The sequence below is a fragment of the Onychostruthus taczanowskii genome, unplaced genomic scaffold (genome assembly GCF_017590055.1).
Source record: "Onychostruthus taczanowskii isolate IOZ18803 unplaced genomic scaffold, ASM1759005v1 scaffold91, whole genome shotgun sequence".
In the NCBI taxonomy this organism is placed as follows: Eukaryota; Metazoa; Chordata; class Aves; order Passeriformes; family Passeridae; genus Onychostruthus; species Onychostruthus taczanowskii.
The window spans coordinates 2065206-2083212 of NW_024507105.1; the positions used below are offsets into that span (position 1 = coordinate 2065206).

Genomic DNA, 18007 nt, shown 5'->3' on the forward strand with positions numbered 1-18007 from the left:
ACCCCGCTGGGGGTGCCCTCGCCCCAGCTCGCAGCACCCCCCAGGCTTCGAGGGCTCGGTCCCCGGGCCCACCGGGAGCTCGGTTCGCTGCAGCCCCGGCCGCGGCCCCGCGGTGGCGCCGCCGCTCCGCGCCCGTCCCGCGAGTGGGAGCCGCGAGCGGGGACAGTGGGGACAGGGGACAGCGGGGACAGCGGGGACAGGGACAGCGGGGACAGTGGGGACAGCGGGGACCGGGGACAGCGGGGACAGCGGGCAGCGGGGACAAAAGGCAGTCCCATTGCCACTCACCCACCCACCCGGGTGAGCCCCCCTCTCCTCTGCCCCATCCTGCGCCGTCCTGCAGCCCGGAGGTGGCCGCAGTGTCCCCATCAGCCCAAAGGAGCTGAGGTGTTCCACTAGCGGCTAACAGAGGCCTTTCCCAGGAAAACCATTAACAGAGCAACCGGAAAGCAGATCTGGGAGGAGATCAGCAGCAGGAATGTGAGACCGGGCCTCAGGGACACGCGGCACGCTGTGGGGACACAGCCGAGGCAGGTCGCCGGGTGCCCTTGGCATCCTCCCCCTCCCCGGGTATTTTTAATGCAATTACATCCCAGGACGCAGAGCTAAAATTGGAACATTATGTGGACAAAGTATCCCCAAAGTCTCCCTCGTCTTTAAAACGGGCACTGCTGTTGCTCTGATTAGGCAGCAGCTCCTGTCCCGGCTCCCGGGGCAGCGTTTGAAGCTCTGTCCTAATTGCACACACACTTGTTGTCTCATTCACTTAATTTCTTCTGTGCCTGTTCTGCTTCTCAGGTGTCAGGGCCACAGGCGGGTGGCTGGTGGCTGGGACAGGTCACAGGGACAGCTCCTGGCACGTGTGCAGGCTGGCAGTGCCCTGACTGACGCCTGCTTTGGGGCAGATTTCAGCTTTTCAGCAAAACCTTGAGGAACTTTTGGCTAAGGGATGGGGGCTGTGACCTTTCACAGCAGGGTGGAGGTTAAATGACACCCCCAGGGTGGCTCTGAGCCAAACCCAGCTCAGAACAGGGGCTCACCACACCCCAGCCCCACCACCCATCCCACCCCAGGAGCCATGAGGTTTTTGTCTCCACCGTGCAGGAGCATCACAAGCAGCTGCAAATTTTTGGATAGTCTTCCCAAGGGTTCTCCTGGATGGGGCAGATCAGCTGCCACCCACCTAGATCTGACCTGCTGAGCAGCACCAGTGGCACCTCCCAGGACCTGATCACACCCTGCACCTCTTGCTGCCCTTCCCTCGGAGCCAAGGCCTCACAGGGGATGTTCCTTTGGCTGCTGATTTCCTGAAGGGTGCTGGACCATCCTTTACTCAGCTCCTGAATGCAAAGCAAACTCCAGAATGCACAACTTGCTGCACAGGCTGCAGTCACTGCAAGCGACTCCATGCCCACACACTGGGCTGAAGCAGCACCCCACAGGATCCCACAGCACCCCACAGCATCCCACAGCACCCCACAGGATCCCACAGTACCCCACGGGATTTCACAGCACCCCACAGCATCCCACAGCACCCCACAGGATCCCACAGCACCCCACGGGATCCCACAGCATCCCACACCATCCCACACCATCCCACACCATCCTACAGGATCCCACAGCATCCCACAGCATCCCACAGCGCCCCACAGCATCCCACAGTGCCCCACAGCATCCCACAGCATCCCAGAAAAGCCTCTGGCTGGGCACGAGACATATCAGCAGGGCAATGGGGCTCTGGCCAAGCTCCACAATCCTGATGAGGGAGCAGGTTTGATGCAGGTCAGGTCCATTCCCATTATTCCCATCATTATTCCCATTATTTATAAACCATTTCCTGTATTCTGAACAGCCTGGGGCAGGCCACGCTGGGCACAGGGGGTGCTCTTATCCCAGCCTGGACAGAGGTTCCCATGCACATGCAGCCTCACATCTGTGCAGGGATGTTCCCTCAGTGTCCCACCCCAGCAGGGACCCTCGTGCTCCCTGCTGCCATCAGCACCAGCTTGTGTCCCATGGGATTTTTATTTGGGCTGAGCTCAGGAGAGCCAGCACACATGACCAGAACCTCCCCCCAAGTCAAACTGCCTTTGTCACAGAGCTGAGGGGACCTGACAAGAGCTAACTGGGAGATCTCTCCATTCAGCAATTTGTGATCAGGGAGAACACCATCTGAACAGAAAGTGCATGAACTTGGTAAGAGAGCAAGAAATCTGAGCGGAAAAAAACCTTGAGTTCACTAGGTTACATTCTACTGAATCCACCTTCCTTGCCTCCCACTGTGTACACACAACAGTTTAAAAAAAAAAAAAAGCAACAGAAGTAAAAGAAAGCGTTGGCACAAAAGTGGCCACCAAGAGTTGTCACAAAATTCCCTCAAACCCCCTGAGCAAAGACCAGTTTCACGGTCCACACCTGCAAGGACCCTCAGGAAAGCCAGAGCTGCCACAACACCTCAAGCCCGACCCAAATCTGCATCCCATCACCTCAGGGCTTGCACCGTTTAGCAGCTCCGTGACCCTGCCACGCGTGTTTGCACCAGGACCCCTGGCTGTGCCCCCCTCCAGGGACCCCCAGACCCGCTGGAGCAGCAGCCCCACCATCCTCACAGACCCCCCAGCACCGGCACGGGCAATCCCAGCCCAGCCAGGCACCAACGCCTCTCCCGGGCTGCCCCAGCCTGGCACAGGAGGCTCCTACCTGCTGCTGGTGGCGGCACCGCCGAGCCCTGCCCTTGGCACCTCCTGCCCTTGTGCCACAGCCCGGGGGGCACCGCGCTGCCCGGACAGCCGCAGACGCTCGTCTCGTATTTCAAGGAGCGCTTCAATCGCCGTTCGATCGCCACTAAATCAGCCCTCATCAGCAGGCTCCGGACGCAGCCGGCACGTCCCGGTCGGTGCCCGCGGCTCAGCGAGCTCCCGAAGAGCCGCCGGCGTCACGCGGGGCAGCGCGGTGGCATGCCAGCTGGCAGGGGTGGCACCGGAGGAGCCACCTTGAGCCAAGAGCAGGCGGATGCACCTGACAGCAGCTCTCAGTGACAGGGGAGATGGGGGAATGGGGCAGCTTTCCGGGCTGCCTCGAAGGCTGGGCCCAGAGAATTCCCTGGGTAGTTTGATGAAGAGGCTCTGGATGCTGGTGGAGGGGTGGGAAGGGCACAGGGGGCTCTGCCCTGGGCATGGAGGTGGCCCGGGGGACCTGATTTAGCTTCAGGAGACGCTTCAGAGTGCTGGCCTGAGGGCTGAGCAGAGCCAGGCAGATTTGCAGGTTTTGGAGGGCCTGGCCATGGCTGCAGCACTTCAGCATTTCATAACACTGCATCAAACCAGCTGCCCCCAGCCCTGACATATGCTCTGCTAACGCCAGAGAGAGGCACGTTTTAGGATCAGCCCATAAACCATCCGTTGTCACAGCAAGGATTAGTGTGAGCTGTCTCTCCTCAAGGGCTCTGGAGTGCAGGCTGGCTCCTGGCACGGGGACCAGGGCACACACAGGGCTCACACCACCCACAACCCTCATTGTGAACCCCCAAATGCCCAGTTCTTACCCTCAGATGCTCTTGGGGCTCCCCTCAGCCCCGTTCCCACAGGCTGAAGGGCAGTGGGACATCTTGCAGCCTGCCGGGAGGGCAGGGAGCATCCCACGGTGCCGCTGCCCGTCCTCTCCTTTGCACAGCAAGATCATTAACACCGCATTCAGGGCTGAGTGTCCCCTGAATCAGCAGATCCTGCTCCCGGGCAGGCAGGACAGCTGAAACCCAGCTGAAGGAGACACCATGGAGGGAGCAATGCTGCTCCTCTGCATCAGGGCAGGGAAACAAAACCTGGGCAGTGCTGCCTGCTCTCGATCCAGCAGGGAAAACAGCAGAGCAAACAGAGGCAGGGAGTGAGACGTTCCATCCCAGGGCTCGGCTGGAGGTGTGAGCACAGCGCAGGGAGCAGTGGGAGAGGAAGGATTGAGGATTCACCCCCCTCGCTGTCCGTGCACCCCCTGGATGAGGAGAATCTGAGGAGATCACAGAATCCTTCAGGATTCATGTGGGCAGCACAAAGGTTAGGCAGAGCGACTGTGTTCTCTTGGGAAATAAAACACAGAGAAGCAGGTGATGCCCAGGGAGACTCTGAGCCCTGCCAGCACCTCATGCTCCCCTTGCTGCTACAGGAAAATTCCCAGAAAAGATGATTTTCCACAAGTGCAAGATCCAGAATGAGATCCAGACCCCACTGTGTTCTCTTGAGAAATAAAACACAGAGAAGCAGGTGATGCCCAGGGAGACTCTGAGCCCTGGCAGCACCTCGTGCTCCCCTCGCTGCCCCCCAGAAAAGATGATTTTCCACAAGTGCAGGATCCAGAATGAGATCCAGGGCAGCTCCTGGGGGCCTCCACCCCCACTGCAGGCACGGACAGCAGGGTCAGCAGCGGTGCCACTGGACACACAAGGCCACAAACATTGGCACAAACACCACGGGATGGCAGTGCCAATCCCCTTCCCCACCCACGTGCTCCCGTGGCAAAGCTGAGCACACCCACCACGAGCACTTACAGTGATGAGCAGGGCTCCAGCAGGTCCCACAGCACAGCTGGGCACAGTCTTCCCTCCCAGCTCCCCTCTCTCTCACATCTGGGTCAGGAGCTTTTCAGGGCAGAAATTGGATTTTAAGTGAATTTGTGGAGAGCTGCTGGCTAACAGGAGACCTCCAGCTTAAGCTGGAGCTCTCAAAGGCTCCTCTATTACAACGCAAATTAAATATTTGATAGTGCTAAGCAAGTGACATTTGCAGTCTGGTCACGCCAGGGGTATCAGATAGAGATATTTGCAACGGGATCTGTTTAAATCCATGTAGTGCTTTGGATGTGTCCATCAAAACAAGCCCAGAGCTTTATTAAAATCAATGTTATCAAACACCCTGCTGGGGGAGGCTCTGGAGCCCACATGGTGGGGCTGGGGGGCAGCTGAGCCCTGCTGAGCTGTGAGGCTGCAGTACAGTGCAGCTTTGGAAGAGATTTTTTTTAAAATTAAAGAGGAGTGAGACTTATCCCTACTTGCAGCTGTGGGAGGGAGATTTGCTGCAGCAGAAAAAAGGGAAAGCATTGACCCAGCCCCATATAGAACCTGTTTTCAATCAGATCTCTTATATATGAGAGATTTCTGATACCTGATAGCAGGTCAGACATGCTCCCATCCCAGGTCCATCAGACACGTTCCAGAAAATGCCATGAAGTTGTTCAGGGTGGCAAAAGCCTGATTCCCATCCCCAGCTCAGCAGGGCTGCATGGAAACACACTTTGTCCAAATGCAACAACACTACTTCCCTTTTTTTAGGGAAGGTTTATGTTTCCTTCCTAGGAAGCATAAAGGCTGAAAAGGACTTTCTGCATCTGTCACAGGAGACGTGACAAAGTGACACAGTGTCCAGGCAACTTGCTGACAGTGAACGCCCTTCACGGACAGATTTGGGGAAGATTTCCTTACCAGCACATGGCTCAGTCCCATCAGCTGTGGTGGGAGGGGAGGCTCCTGAGCACCAGGACTGCTCTGGGTCTGCCCTTGGGGACCCCCCAGGGGTCCAGGGACAGCTGGACACCCCGATGTGGCTGAGGGCCCACCCCAGTGCCAGCCCCATCTGCCCCAGTTCCATGGCTCTTGTCACGGTGCTGAAGCTCCCAAACCTCCCAGCTGCTGGGAAAAAGTTTGCAAAAGCATCTCAAGCTGAAAGGCAGATGACAAGCAAAAAGAACCCCGAATTTATTGTTTTCTCAGAATTTAGAGTGGGAGGAAGGAAAATGGGACGACCCATGATTTTTTAATGCCTGCAGTTGGCAGCTCCATATTTAATGTGACAGCATCCCTTTAAGAAAAATATGTTCATACACAAGAAAGAAAATAAATTGGCAAAGCAATTTGCTTTCAAGCTAGGCTGACAGTTCCCCACTCCAGCATTTTGCTGCAGCCTTGGGTGAGCTGCAGTGGCCAGCACTCCATGCTGGGCAGGGATCACCTCAGAGGTTAAGGATGCTTCACTGGGTGACAAGCCCATCTGGGAGCAGTAATTTATCCCAGAGATGGTGCAAAGAATGAAAGGAATAATTCATTGTGTGTGAGGTGACAAGGAGACTGTGCTGTCATGTTACCACACTGACAACTCCCGACACAAACAGAGATCTTGTTACGGAGCCTGAACCCACACGATCAAAGGGGCTTCTGCATTTGGGGTAGGAAGGGAGAGAAAAAGACAGGGAGAAAGGAAAATAAGAGCTAAATCAAAGCCTTGTTACAGTTTCTTATGAAAGAAACTTGGGAGAAATGCTTTTTGCAGCGCAATTAGTCACCAGGATCTGAGGCAAGCGCCCAGCAGGACCCACTGCTGCTGCCCCGGGGCTGGGGAGGAGCACCCTGGTGTGGCTGCTCAGGGGGGACAGCAGGAAGGACCTGTCTGATAGGGGACAGTGGCACCAGAGCCATCATTAAGAGAGGCATCAGAAACCAGGTTAAAACCATCCCTGACTTCTGTATTCCCCTCAGCTGAGGGTTGGGGGTCCCCAGAGTGACGCCGCACATGCAGCACCTGAGGTCCCTGCTGGCAGCCAAGCCCCTAAAGCCTTGAGCTTGGTGATGGTGGTGCCACACCCAGGGGTGGCACAAAACCCCTGAGACCCCTAAGGTGGTGCTGGGGGGGTCCCCAAGAGTGACGGGGATATAAGGGTCCTGTCCAGAACCGTGCTGCAGGAGCATGGGCCTTCAGCTCAGTTCACACCTTGAAACCCCGAGCTGGCTGTGAACAGCAGCATGTCAGAGCTGACAGGCAGGGAAATGAAATGGGACAGATGATAACGAATTGCCCACATCCCTCAGTGTCTCCTGGATGTGGAGTAATGAAGTTATACACTGCTCACTGGCTAGAGGACAGAAGAAGAGCTTCAGAGCTGGGGTTTAATCAGTTCAGTGACAAGCATGGCCTGGATTCGTTCCCTCCTCTCGCCACGGTTTTGTTCCTCCACTCCTCTCCCAGCTCGCAGCTCCTGCCAGCCCAGCCCCAGGACTCCCTGCCCTGCTCCTGCAGCTCTGGGATGAAGCTGCAGGAGCGCAGCTGCTGCAGTGTGAGAATCCTGCGCTGTGCTGGAGGTCACTGCTGTCAGGAGAGGAGCACGTGTGTCCAATTAGAGTGGGAAACCTCTGCTCCCTGAAGGGCAGAGGGCAGCGAGCCCTGGCCGGCAGTGCAGGTGGCAGCTGGATTATTCATTTGTGCAGCACCGCTAACGTTATTTAACGAGCTCGGGTGGGTCAGCGTTCCTGCTTGAAAGGAATTCCAAAACGGACTGATGAAAAGTTACTTTATCTCCCTGCCAGGACACAGCCCCACTCCCAGAGCTCTGCCTGCTCCCTCTGTGCTCACCTGCCTCCCACACTGCCACTGCTGTCCCCAAAGGGTGACAGAGCTGGGCTGGGCACGGGTGACCAGAGAGCCACGGCTGGGGCAGAGGGCATTCCCGAAGGAATGCTGCTCCGCGCTGCCCGCCAGCGAATTCCAGAGGACGGGAAACGTGGCGGCGGGGCAGCCCGGGCAGAGGGGCTGCTGACAAGCCCGTCTGCAGCCCAGCCGTGCCAAGGGTCCGAGCGTGTCCCTGCGTGGGCACCGTGCCAGCTCGCAGCCGGGATGGGAGAGGCGGCCAAGGCACGGCCCTGCGAGCTGCCTCGGGGCCGCACCGGGGCCGGGATCCCGACGGGAAGCCCCGCAGGGCTCCCAGCTCCCCGGGGCATGCGGGGGACGCGGCGAGAGGCTCAGCGCCACCGGAGCTGGCGAGAGGCGGAGGCGTTGCTGTTATGAAAACATGCGAGGGCTGTGTCTGAAAACATTGTGAGGAGCCAGCTCCATAAATAGGCCCTTTATGGCTCTTCCCCGCGCTCAGACAGGCTCTTTCACACACGCTTGGCTCCGGCACGGCGGGTTCCTCCGGCGTCGGGTGGGGGACACTGAGGGGACACTGAGGCACAGAGCCCCCCCGGCTCAGTCCCGCCACCCCTGAGCAGGGGGTGCCACCCCCGGAGCAGCAGCCCGTGTCCCTCGGTGTGCCCGTGGGAGGACAGAGGGCAGGACAGTGACCCGTGCTGTCACGGGACAGGCCAGCAGCTGCCCCGCTGCCGCCACCCCCGCACGCAGCACACGGCCGCGATTCATCAGCGCACTCATCAGGGAGCTGGCATTAATTGAGCAGCGCCCGTGGCCGTGGAGCCCGATGGTCTGCGCGGTGTCAGAAGCTGTGAAGGCAGCAGGAGCTCGTCGCTGCTTTCGGCCGCATCCATTTAACGCGGTGACAACTCGGTTTGTGCCCCCTCAGCAAACGTCCCCCGGTGTGGGAGCACTGGTGACTAAAGCAGCGGGTGAACGATTAGTGACTCAGCGCATAATTTTGCTCATTTCGTGCCTTTTTTTAGCGCGGGGCGGACAGAGCTCGCACAGCAAACTCTCGCCAGGCACCGCCACCGCTCCTCACAGCGCCCCAGCTCCGGGCACCCACCTGGGGCCGGGCACCTTCTCACAGCAAGCGTCTGTTTGATGTGGTGCTGCCACGGAAAACAGGGAGGAGAGATGGAAAACGCTGCCAAGGGCTTTGGCTTGGTCTGCATTCTGCTTTTTACTCTTCCCTTTCTGACCTGGGAGAAGGCAGGGGGAGCGCTGCAGCCGCAGGGAGCTGGGCAGCCCCGGGAGCATTGGGAGCCTCGGGAGCCCCGGTAACCCCGGGAGCCCCAAGAGTCCCGGCAGCACCGGGAGCACTGGCAACCCCAGCAGCCCATTAACCCCGGCAGACCCGGGAGCCCCAGTAACCCCGGCAGCCCCAGGAGCCCCGGTAATCCCAGGAGCCCCGGCAGCCCCAGTAGCACCGGGAGCCCCGGGAGCCCCGGCTGAGCAGCTCACACCGCCCTGGCACTGGCCTGGCAGCTGCCTTGATCAAGAGCAGAGCACCGAGCTCTTGTCTCGGCGGTAACTGATGTCTGCAAACACCAGGTGCCGGAGGGAATTAAGAAGCTCCTTGAGCTGGAATTGTGCTGAGCAGCCGGCGCTGGGGTGAACGCTGCCAGAGGAACCTCTGCCCGCACCACCTGCATCAGCCTGAGGACCAATGGCTGCGTCCCGCGGGCTGGGGACAGCGACAGGGATGTGCCAGCAGTTTCCTCTCATCCCTACAGACAGGGCAGCCACAGCACAGCAGGTGAACGAGTGCAGAAACCCGACCTGTGAGAGCAGGTCCAGCCCTGGGTGGCTCCCTGTGGGCGTGTCCGCACCTCCAGGTGACCCATGGAAGAGTGGAGAACCAGGTCAATGTCCTTGGCACCGCCACCACACCTGGATGGATCCCCCTCCATCCAGGGGGTGAGCTGAGCCGCTCACAGGCCCCCCATGCCATCCCTTGTGCAAGGATCTGGGCAATCACACGAGCAGCGTGACCAACGCCACCATGCCAGTCACTCCCATCTCCCACGGGCACCTGCAAAGTGTCACCAAAACAATTGCACAATTGCAGGTGCAAAATTTTGCACCTGCAAAATGTCACTGCAAAGTGCCCCCAAACTCATGGGGTCAGAGCGACATCGCCCCAAAGCAGTTCCAGGGGTGGCAGCCCCAGACGCATTGACAGCGAATTGTCACCTCCTTACAGCAGCTTTGTCTTTGCTTTCTCTTTAATGATTTCCCAGCTGCTTCCCCATTTCAGCCGATAATGGGACTTCACTCTCTATCTGGGTCTGAGAGGCGCTTGCCTTGTTCAGGCTGGAGAAAATCAATTCCCCTCTCACTCAAGTCTTTGCGAGACAGATGAACTGAAGATCGTGCCTGCCTGAGCAAAATATTTATTCAGTCTGGGAACAGATTTACTTTTGAACCTTCTATAAATACAGCTGAGGGCCCCCATTTAATCCCTTACCAGAAGACCTAATTTTATTTGTTTTATGTTTTAAAGAATTCTCCCTTTTCCAACGCCTTGTCAGCAGGTGAAGAAAGGCAGGATTTTTGGCACTCAGCTTGGCAGTGGGCAGTGCTGGGCAGATCCCACTGCAGGAGGGGTTCGGTGGTGAGAGGGTGAGACCCCTGCACTGCTGGGTTGTTCTGCAGGGTTCCCTGCTCTTTGTTCCTGATTTACACCCATCAAAGCCCCGCTGGAGCCAGGGCAGGCAGGGAGAGGCCAAATCCTCCACGGAGGCTCTTTGTGACCCTGCCTGCCCTGCCCACATGAGGATCCCTGTGCTGGGGGCAGAGTCTCTGTCTCTGCAGCCCCTCAAGACCTGAGACCACCTTCCCACAGAGCCATCACCCCCTTTCTGCCTGAGCCCCCCAGGACCAGCCACGCTTTGCTCCACCCACAGCCAAAACCGGTTCCAAGGGGCAGCTTTTTATTTATAAAATAAATTTAATTTATTTTTATATTCCCTGACACAGCAGGGAATTCACCACCAACCAGTGCCTCTCCCCATCACCCTCCCCACGGGGTGACCCCAGGGGACCCTGCCTGGCACCAGCCTGGCCCTCCAAGGATCCTGCATTCTCTGTCACTCCACAGCCAGGCTCCCTCAGCTGGGGCTGTAGAGGGGTTGGGTTCCCACCACTGGCAGAAGGAAAAGCTCCTTGGGGGTGGGTGGGCAGTGGGGAGCTGCTCTCAGGGGCATCCAGCCACCGGCCAGCATCTCTGCCACACACCACTCTGTTCCTGCCAGAGGGTTTGCCCAAGTTCTTAGGAGGAGAAATGTTCCCAAGGACACACTGAAAAGCTTTCCCAGCAGATGCCAAGAGCCAGCAGGTGCTGGAGCTGATTTTCTGCCACCAGAACCCACCTTGGCACTTCCCTGGGAGGAAGTGCAGAGCCCCATGCCCGTGGGAGCAGCACTGGCACTGCAGCAGTGCTGGCAGCAGGCCAGCACTGGAGGTGCAGGTGGCTGCCAGGTGTCTCTAAATCCCTTTGACTCATCCTCTGCATTGCTCAGTGCCCATCCTGCCCCGAGATTCTGGCACTGCTTTGTGCCTTCCAGTGGTAATGGAGCACACAAGTCATCATCTCCCTCCACATCTGGCCAGGCAGGTGAGATTCTCAGGTATGAGCCCTGCAGTGCCAGTCCCAGCTCCCTCCCTGAGCATGGACAGACCCCAGCCTGGACAAGGGAATTGCTATTTTCCCATCTGGCATATCCCCAGCCCTTGGAAGACTCCTCCAAAGGCACAGTGAGCTCTACACTAAAACTGGCTCACTTATTTGACACACTTATTAAATTGTTATCACACCTGTTGGCTAATTACCTCTTCTGCAAACCAGAGGGCACAGAAATTTGACATTGACCTGTGCAAACCTGCAAAGATACTGGCTGGGTCTGGGGGGGCTCAGTGGGGCTTGGGAGATGTGGGGGGCTGGGAACATGGCTCTGTGGGAGTATCCCCCCACTGCCCCACAGTTCAGCTGCCCCATCTCCCAGCTAGATGGGGAGTGGGGAGCCCAGGAGCCACGGTGAGCCCCCTGCATCACACGCCTGGGGTGCCAGCACTGCCCTTCCCGAGCACAGATTAATCTGGGAGAGCTTTAATCCTCTCAAGCCCTTTCGTAACAGCCCTCAAAAATAAGCCTGGAGAGTTCCTAATACTTCTTGAAAATTTGGAGTTGGGATATTTATAGGCTCTGGCCTTGCATGAGAGGAAGCACACGCAGCCCTGGCTGGGAGGGAGGGCTCTGAGCTGGAGGAACCTGCCCGGGGGGAGCCCCTGCCCCACCCCAGCTCTCCCCCAGCCCGGCCAGCAGCCGCTCCGTGCCACTCCCAGTCTCCCGCTGGCACCCTAACAAGCGTCCCTTGTTTGGGATTTTGATGATTTTTTTCCCCTACGAGCGTTTCAGGCTCCTCAGAAGAGCACAGACCGGCTCTGTGCCTTCAGCCCTTCAAAGGAGTGCAGAGCAGCAGCGCTTCCGACCAAGACAAACAGCAGTGACGCCCCCAGGGCACCTGGCCGAGGAGGCCGAGGGCAGCAAACCACACACACCAACAGAGAAAGTTCAGAAAAAAAAACCCCAAGCCCCCCAAAAATGTGCCAGAAGTTTCCCACATCCACAAAAACCAGGAGGCTGGGGTCCTGCTCTGCTGCTTTCCAGTCACCACCAGTGGTGGCCATTGGCATCTCTGCCTCGTTGGTCCAGGGACATCCAGGGCAGCATCACCTGCAAGAGCCAAGTGGCAGCTGGCTCATTGTTTCCATGTCTCTCCTGCTCCAACAAAACATAAAAATATCCTCCAAAAAGCTCTTAGCCCTTTGTCCTTGCGTGGTTTTACAAAGATGTGACCAAAGGTGTCCCCAGGGCAGTGGCTGCAGAATTCTCCCTCCAAGGCAGCAGAGCTCTCAGGGAAATGGGAGGTGATGGGAAGATGAGAACCCCCTATGATCTTCCACAGGCAAAACCCACCCCACATTCAACAGTTCCTTCATCCTCCTGATGCAGAGCAGAGCCCGTGGCCAGATGTCAGGAGCAGAAATACTCCAACTGGAGACAGAGTGGCACCACCTGATCCCCAACAGAGCGCCCAGCTCATCCCCTGAGTGAGGCAGAGCTGGCACAGAGCTGCCAGGATCAAACCTGTGGGCCAGAGGGATCCAGAACCTCAGCAAAGGAAGCAGCAGGGATGCCCAGCTCCCTCAGCACCCTGAGCCCAGCTGCTTCTGCCTGACCAAGGTCCAGCAGCTCCTACTCCAGGCAGACACAGGCACAGACAAGGGCTTCACCTCAAAATGTTTCCTTTGCAATTTCCCAGTGATCTTTCTTATCAACTAATTAAAAAATTTCCATAATTAGGCCAGGGAAAATCACGACTCAGGAACGTTCCCATTTCAAAGCAGCACAGATCTGTTTGGAATCGAGGGCTCCAGAGCCAGGATCCCCCAGAACCTTCCCCTGTGACCAGGACTCCTCCTGAGCCCACCCCTGCAGGGCCCCACAGCCCCAAGCCCACCCCCAGCCCCTCTCCCTGGCACCCTGCCAGGAATTCATCCTGGGGAAAAGGCTGTTTACATTGCAGGGGGAAAAGTGGTGGGTTTTATAAAAAAACAGCCATAAAGGGCCCTCTGACAGCGAGGGATTCTCTGTGCCTTCAGCCCCAGGAGTGCTTGGGGAGCACCCACGCTGCCCCACAGAGCAAAGTGCCCAGCCCTGTGCCCACAGCCTGCTGTGCCTGTGCCAGCCCTGCTGCCACGGCCAGGGTGCAGCCAGGCTGGGCACACGGGCATCCTGGTGCCTCTGAAACACCAACACCTGCACCAGGGGAGCTCCCACGGGAGCCAGGGCATCCCCTGCTCGCAGAGCAGCTCGTGGCTCCTAAATCTGCAGGTTCCCTTTGATGACTGGCAGGTAAATTGGTGTATTTCTAAGAGAAATGGAGCAGTTGTTACGGTGCAGCTGCAGCCTGGGTTTCCTTGAGAGCACAGACATAATTCCTGACAGGGGCTTTCTGACACAGAAATTATGGCGCTATTTTGGAGGCAATCTCAGAACATCATCCTAAGAAACAGCCTTTGTACATCACAATATCGTTGCTAAATTGACAAATAGAACCTCATGGGCTTCATTATTCTGCTCTGGGAGCACATTTTTGCATTTTTATCATCCCTAGAAATGATTAAAGAGCTGCAGAACTGAGGGCTCTGGCTTTGGAACACTCAAACTCCAGTCCAGATTGAGCTGAGGAGAAGCAGTTGGAAGGGCTGCAGGGCTCAGAAAAGGAATTTTTGCCCTTTTAATGTGTAAGTCTGGCACGTTTTGGAGACTGTCCAGTGCTTCCACAGCAGGTTTGCTTTTAGCCCTGGAAATTCACCAGTGCAAAGCGATGTGACTGACACATCCAGTGCTGCATTGGGGACATCTGTGCAAAGCTCCTTGTTCAGTCAATAGCAAACCTGTGTTGTGCACTCGTAGAAATACCTCGATCTCCTCAGAAACATCAGAAAAAAAGCCAGACAAGAGGAAGATCCCCAGAAATACAACAAATCCCCAGAAATACAACAAGTAAAGAGCCCAAAGACTGGGTTCCTTTATGAGCTGACGTCTGAGGATGCTGGGGCAATGCTCAGGGAGTATTTTTGGGTTGGAATTGCTGCAGATGACCACAGCCAGGTGAGCTCCTGGTGGGCCAGAGCATCACTCCAGGCCCTGCACATTCCTGCCAGCCCGTGGGGATGAACAGCAGGCGGGTGCAGGCAGAATGAGCTGGGACAGCTCTGTCCCTGTCCCTGTCCCTGTCCCCACTGGCACTTTGACAGGAGCCTGGTCCTGGGAGAGCTGGGAATGCCAGGCAGAACAGGAGCCCCTATAAACAGGGCAGAGAACATCAGCCAGGCAGGTGGGGAGGGATGGCATGGCATGGCATGGCATGGCATGGCATGGCATGGCATGGGAGGGCTGCTCTGAGCCCACTGGCAGTGCACACTCCAGCAGGATGGTACCTGAGCAGCCAGACCCCAACCCTCCCCACCATGGCCAGGACATGCAGCCCTCCGCAGTCCAGCACTGAGGCCAGTGAGCCACCAGCTCCCAAAAAATATTTCTTACTTCTGGGACTGCTAAAGCAGCCTCCCAACTTCTCCATGCAGAGGCTGCTGCTCTGTCAGAGTTGAGCAGCACTCGGGCACTGAGAGCAGCTGCTCTGGAGCCCCAACCAAGCATGATGGGGGCCCAGGAAGCTGAGGGATGGGGGCTCAGGGATGGGGAGGTCAGGGATGGGGGCTCAGGAATGGGAGCTCAGGGATGGGGGCTCAGGGATGGGAGTCTGAGAGATGCCAGCTCAGGGATGCCAGCTCAGGGATGGGGAGCTCAGGGATGGGGAGCTCAGGGATGGGGAGCTCAGGGATGGGAGCTCAGAGATGCCAGCTCAGGGGTGCTCATGTGCCAGGCTCACAGCGGGAAGTCACAGCCTGCCATGACGTCACAGCCCTGCTAAGGCAGAGCCTGGCTCTGTGCATTCACAGACAGCCACATCCAGGGTCACACCAGCCTCTTTCCCAACGCACGTGGCAGATTACAGAACAAGCACAAAATCCACAGCACAGGATATCATCACCCTGCCCTGAACTCTGCGTATGGCAGGGGTTCCTGGCCTGGCAGGGTCACACTGGCAGCTACCAAGGGACCAACACAGCTCCTGCATCCCCACGGAGCCTTTCCACACAAGTGGCAAACATTCAGCAAAGCCGCTGGGCTGGATGCTCCCTTGGAAACACCTGCAGTCACTCAAAAAGAAACCTCAGTGGTGGTGGATTTGGATGGTGGTGGCTGAAGAAACTCCCAGCCAGGCTGGCAGCCGGGACAGAGCCTCATTTATCCACAGGCTGTCACACACGCTGCCCACTGGTGCTGTTTCGTGCCCCACATGCAGACACAGCAGCTCACAAACATCTCCACTCCCCACTCAGACATCCCAGGTAACCAGGGGGTGAAGCCAATGTGTTGAGCAGGGCAGGGCCAGCTCCTGCCTCACATTTTCACCCAAAATTCGTCCCTGTGGGACAGAGGTGCTGCCATACCTCGTGGGACCCACAGACACATCAGCTCCAGCAGCAAGGTGCCAGTGCACGCTGGAGAATCAACCTGGGAGCCCCAAGAGTGCAATGCCAGGGTCTAGACGCCCCCACCCTTCGCACAGAACCATCTCATGTGTTTAAGCAGCACTTTCAAGTTTTGCTCCGAAAACAAATGGCAGCCTCTCGTGCCAAGATGTTGTTTTCCCACACGCCCATCCAGCAGGACCGGCGCTCGCCGCCAAGGGCAGGCACGGGCACGTCCCTGTGCCGGGATCCTTGGGGTTTGCTCTGGGGCAGAGCAAGCCCCAGCCCTGCCCACCCCCATGCAAACTCCTTAAAAGCTCCCACCGTAACTCACTGCTGCTCCAAGTTAACAGCAAAGTCGGCTGGAAATGGCCGGGGGAGAGCGGTCAGTCTGCCTCTGCCTCCACATTCCTGCACCAGGGGACCCCGCTGCTCCCACCCGGAGACACAACCAACAGAAAGCTTTTGTACAGCACTCTGAAGGTCCTTTCCCTAAGAGCCAGGAGGCAGCCAGAGCCTCGGCTCCATTCCCAACGCAGCTCTCCAAGGCCGGACGCACGCAGCTCCAGGACGCACAGCCGGGTCCGGAGGGGCCCAAGGACCGACCCCCGCCCCCTGCCCCGCACACCCCGACACCTCCTGGGCAACACCGCCCACGCCAGGTGCTGCCGCAGAGCCCGATCCAGCACACAGCCCCGGGGGTCGCACGCCGTGCACCCACGGGGTGCCGGGGTGTCAGAGTTACCGGGCGTACCGGGGTATAGGGGGTACCGGGGTTACCGGGGGTACCGGGGGTACCGGCACCCAGCGGGTCCCGCTCGGCGTGGGAGCCTCAGCCCCGCGCCGGAGAGGGTGGTCTCGGTAAAGTTCCGCTCAAGAAGTTTCCCTCCTGGCCTGACCCCTCCGGTGTTCCGGGGCCGGGGTTCCGCCACCCCCGCCGCCCCTGCCCCGGGATGGGGCGCGGGGAGCGCTGCGTGCCCCGGGCGAACATCCGGCCCCGATCCCGAATCCCGGGGCCCTTCCAGCGCATCCCCCCCACCTCCCACAACTTTCCTAAGCCTGCAACTCCCCGTGCCCACAGCCCGGCCCCGCGGCCGCCGGTACCGGCAGCCCGGCCGCCCCCGCCCGCCCTACCTGCCCAGCCGCCCGGCTCCGCCGCCGTCTGCAGCATCCTCCCGCCGGCTTCTCGCTCCCGGCCGTGCGAGCGCGCTCTCGGAGGAGGAGGAGGAGGAGGAAGAGGAGGAGGAGGAGGAAGGGGGGGGGATGAAGGCAGCGCGCGCGCCGCCGCGGTCCAACCCCCCCTCGGCGCCGCGCTCCCGCACGGAGTGGGAGGGGGAACGGCGGCGGCGCATCCCGATGCTGCATCCCGCAGCTGCACCCGCTGCTGCATCCCGCAGCTGCACACAGTGCTGCATCCCGCTGCTGCATCCCGCAGCTGCATCCCGGTGCTGCACCCGCTGCTGCATCCCGGTGATGCATCCCGGTGATGCATCCCGCAGCTGCATCCCGCAGCGGCGCCAGAGGCTCGGGGGCATCCTCCCGTCGCCCAGCCCTCGGTCACGGCTGCCCCGGGCTGGGACGGTGGGGGCGCAGGGGCTCCCCAGGCTCTTACCGGGCGGTTTGGGGGGTCGCTAAGGTGTGTGGCTAGGGGCGCAAAGGAGTGTGACACCGCGGGGCTGTGGGGAGGACACCTGAATTCAGGGTACTGGGATGCCTGTGCCACCAGAGCACCGGAGAACGGCGGGGCAGGTCCCAGCCCCGCGCCCCGAGTGGCAGCAGACTCTCCAGGGAGGTGGCATGGCCGGGGGCTGCAGTTCTTTGCCGGTGGCAGAGCCCCTGCTCCTGGCAGGCCCAGCAGGGAGGGACAGAAGCCCGGCCGTGCCCGGGCAGCCCGGCTGCTCCAGGAGGGTGCAGGATGGAGGGAGGGGACCCGCAGGGAGATGCTCTTCACTCCTCAGTGCTCAGCTGGAGCACGAGGTGCCTCCGCCACCGTGCTTAGCCTTGTGCTAAGATCAACAACTTTAACTGCAAAAGTCTGAGCTGGCCTGTCGCTGTCATCGTTGTTAATATTTTAGCAGCTCCCAGAACCTTTCAGCGGGGCCACACAGTGCTGACACAGGAGAGGAGATATAAAAGCCTCCTGCTGCCCGCCCCGAGGAATTCGCTGTCTAGACACGTTATATAATCACATTTTGCCCTCCTCCAGGACACTTTGCAGAGGTTCTCAAAGCGCTTCCCAAAACTGCTAATTGAGCTTCAGAGCCCAGCTGGGAGGGAGCTGCTCTGGCCAAGAGCCCTCTCCTCTGGAGCAGGTACCCAGGGGCTCCTGCCTCCCAGAGCAATTGCCTGCTCGCTGCTTTGCCTCCACTCAAACACGGAATTGGTGCCAAGAGGCAGAGCTGGGACTGGCCCCGTGCTGCCCCTGGCAGAGGCTGGAGGCTGCAGAAGTG

General features: G+C 58.8%; 1 protein-coding gene across 4 annotated transcripts in view; it reads right to left on the reverse strand.

Annotated features, from left to right (window-relative positions):
- The window catches only part of LOC121347584 (zinc finger protein 385C-like), a 59320-nt gene extending 42386 nt beyond the window's left edge, over nucleotides 1-16934 (reverse strand). The window contains exons 1-2 of one of the 4 annotated variants that reach the window (XM_041426320.1): nucleotides 16692-16934; nucleotides 12075-12186 (exon numbers count right to left, since the gene is read on the reverse strand). In XM_041426320.1, the coding sequence (XP_041282254.1) occupies nucleotides 12075-12186; nucleotides 16692-16728 (149 nt within the window). In that variant the 5' untranslated portion in view covers nucleotides 16729-16934. Of the gene's footprint in view, nucleotides 1-2700; nucleotides 2750-12074; nucleotides 12187-16691 lie in introns of those variants that run through there. The other 3 variants (XM_041426321.1, XM_041426319.1, XM_041426318.1) reach the window with 3 other exon arrangements.
- Nucleotides 16935-18007: the final 1073 nt, after the last annotated feature.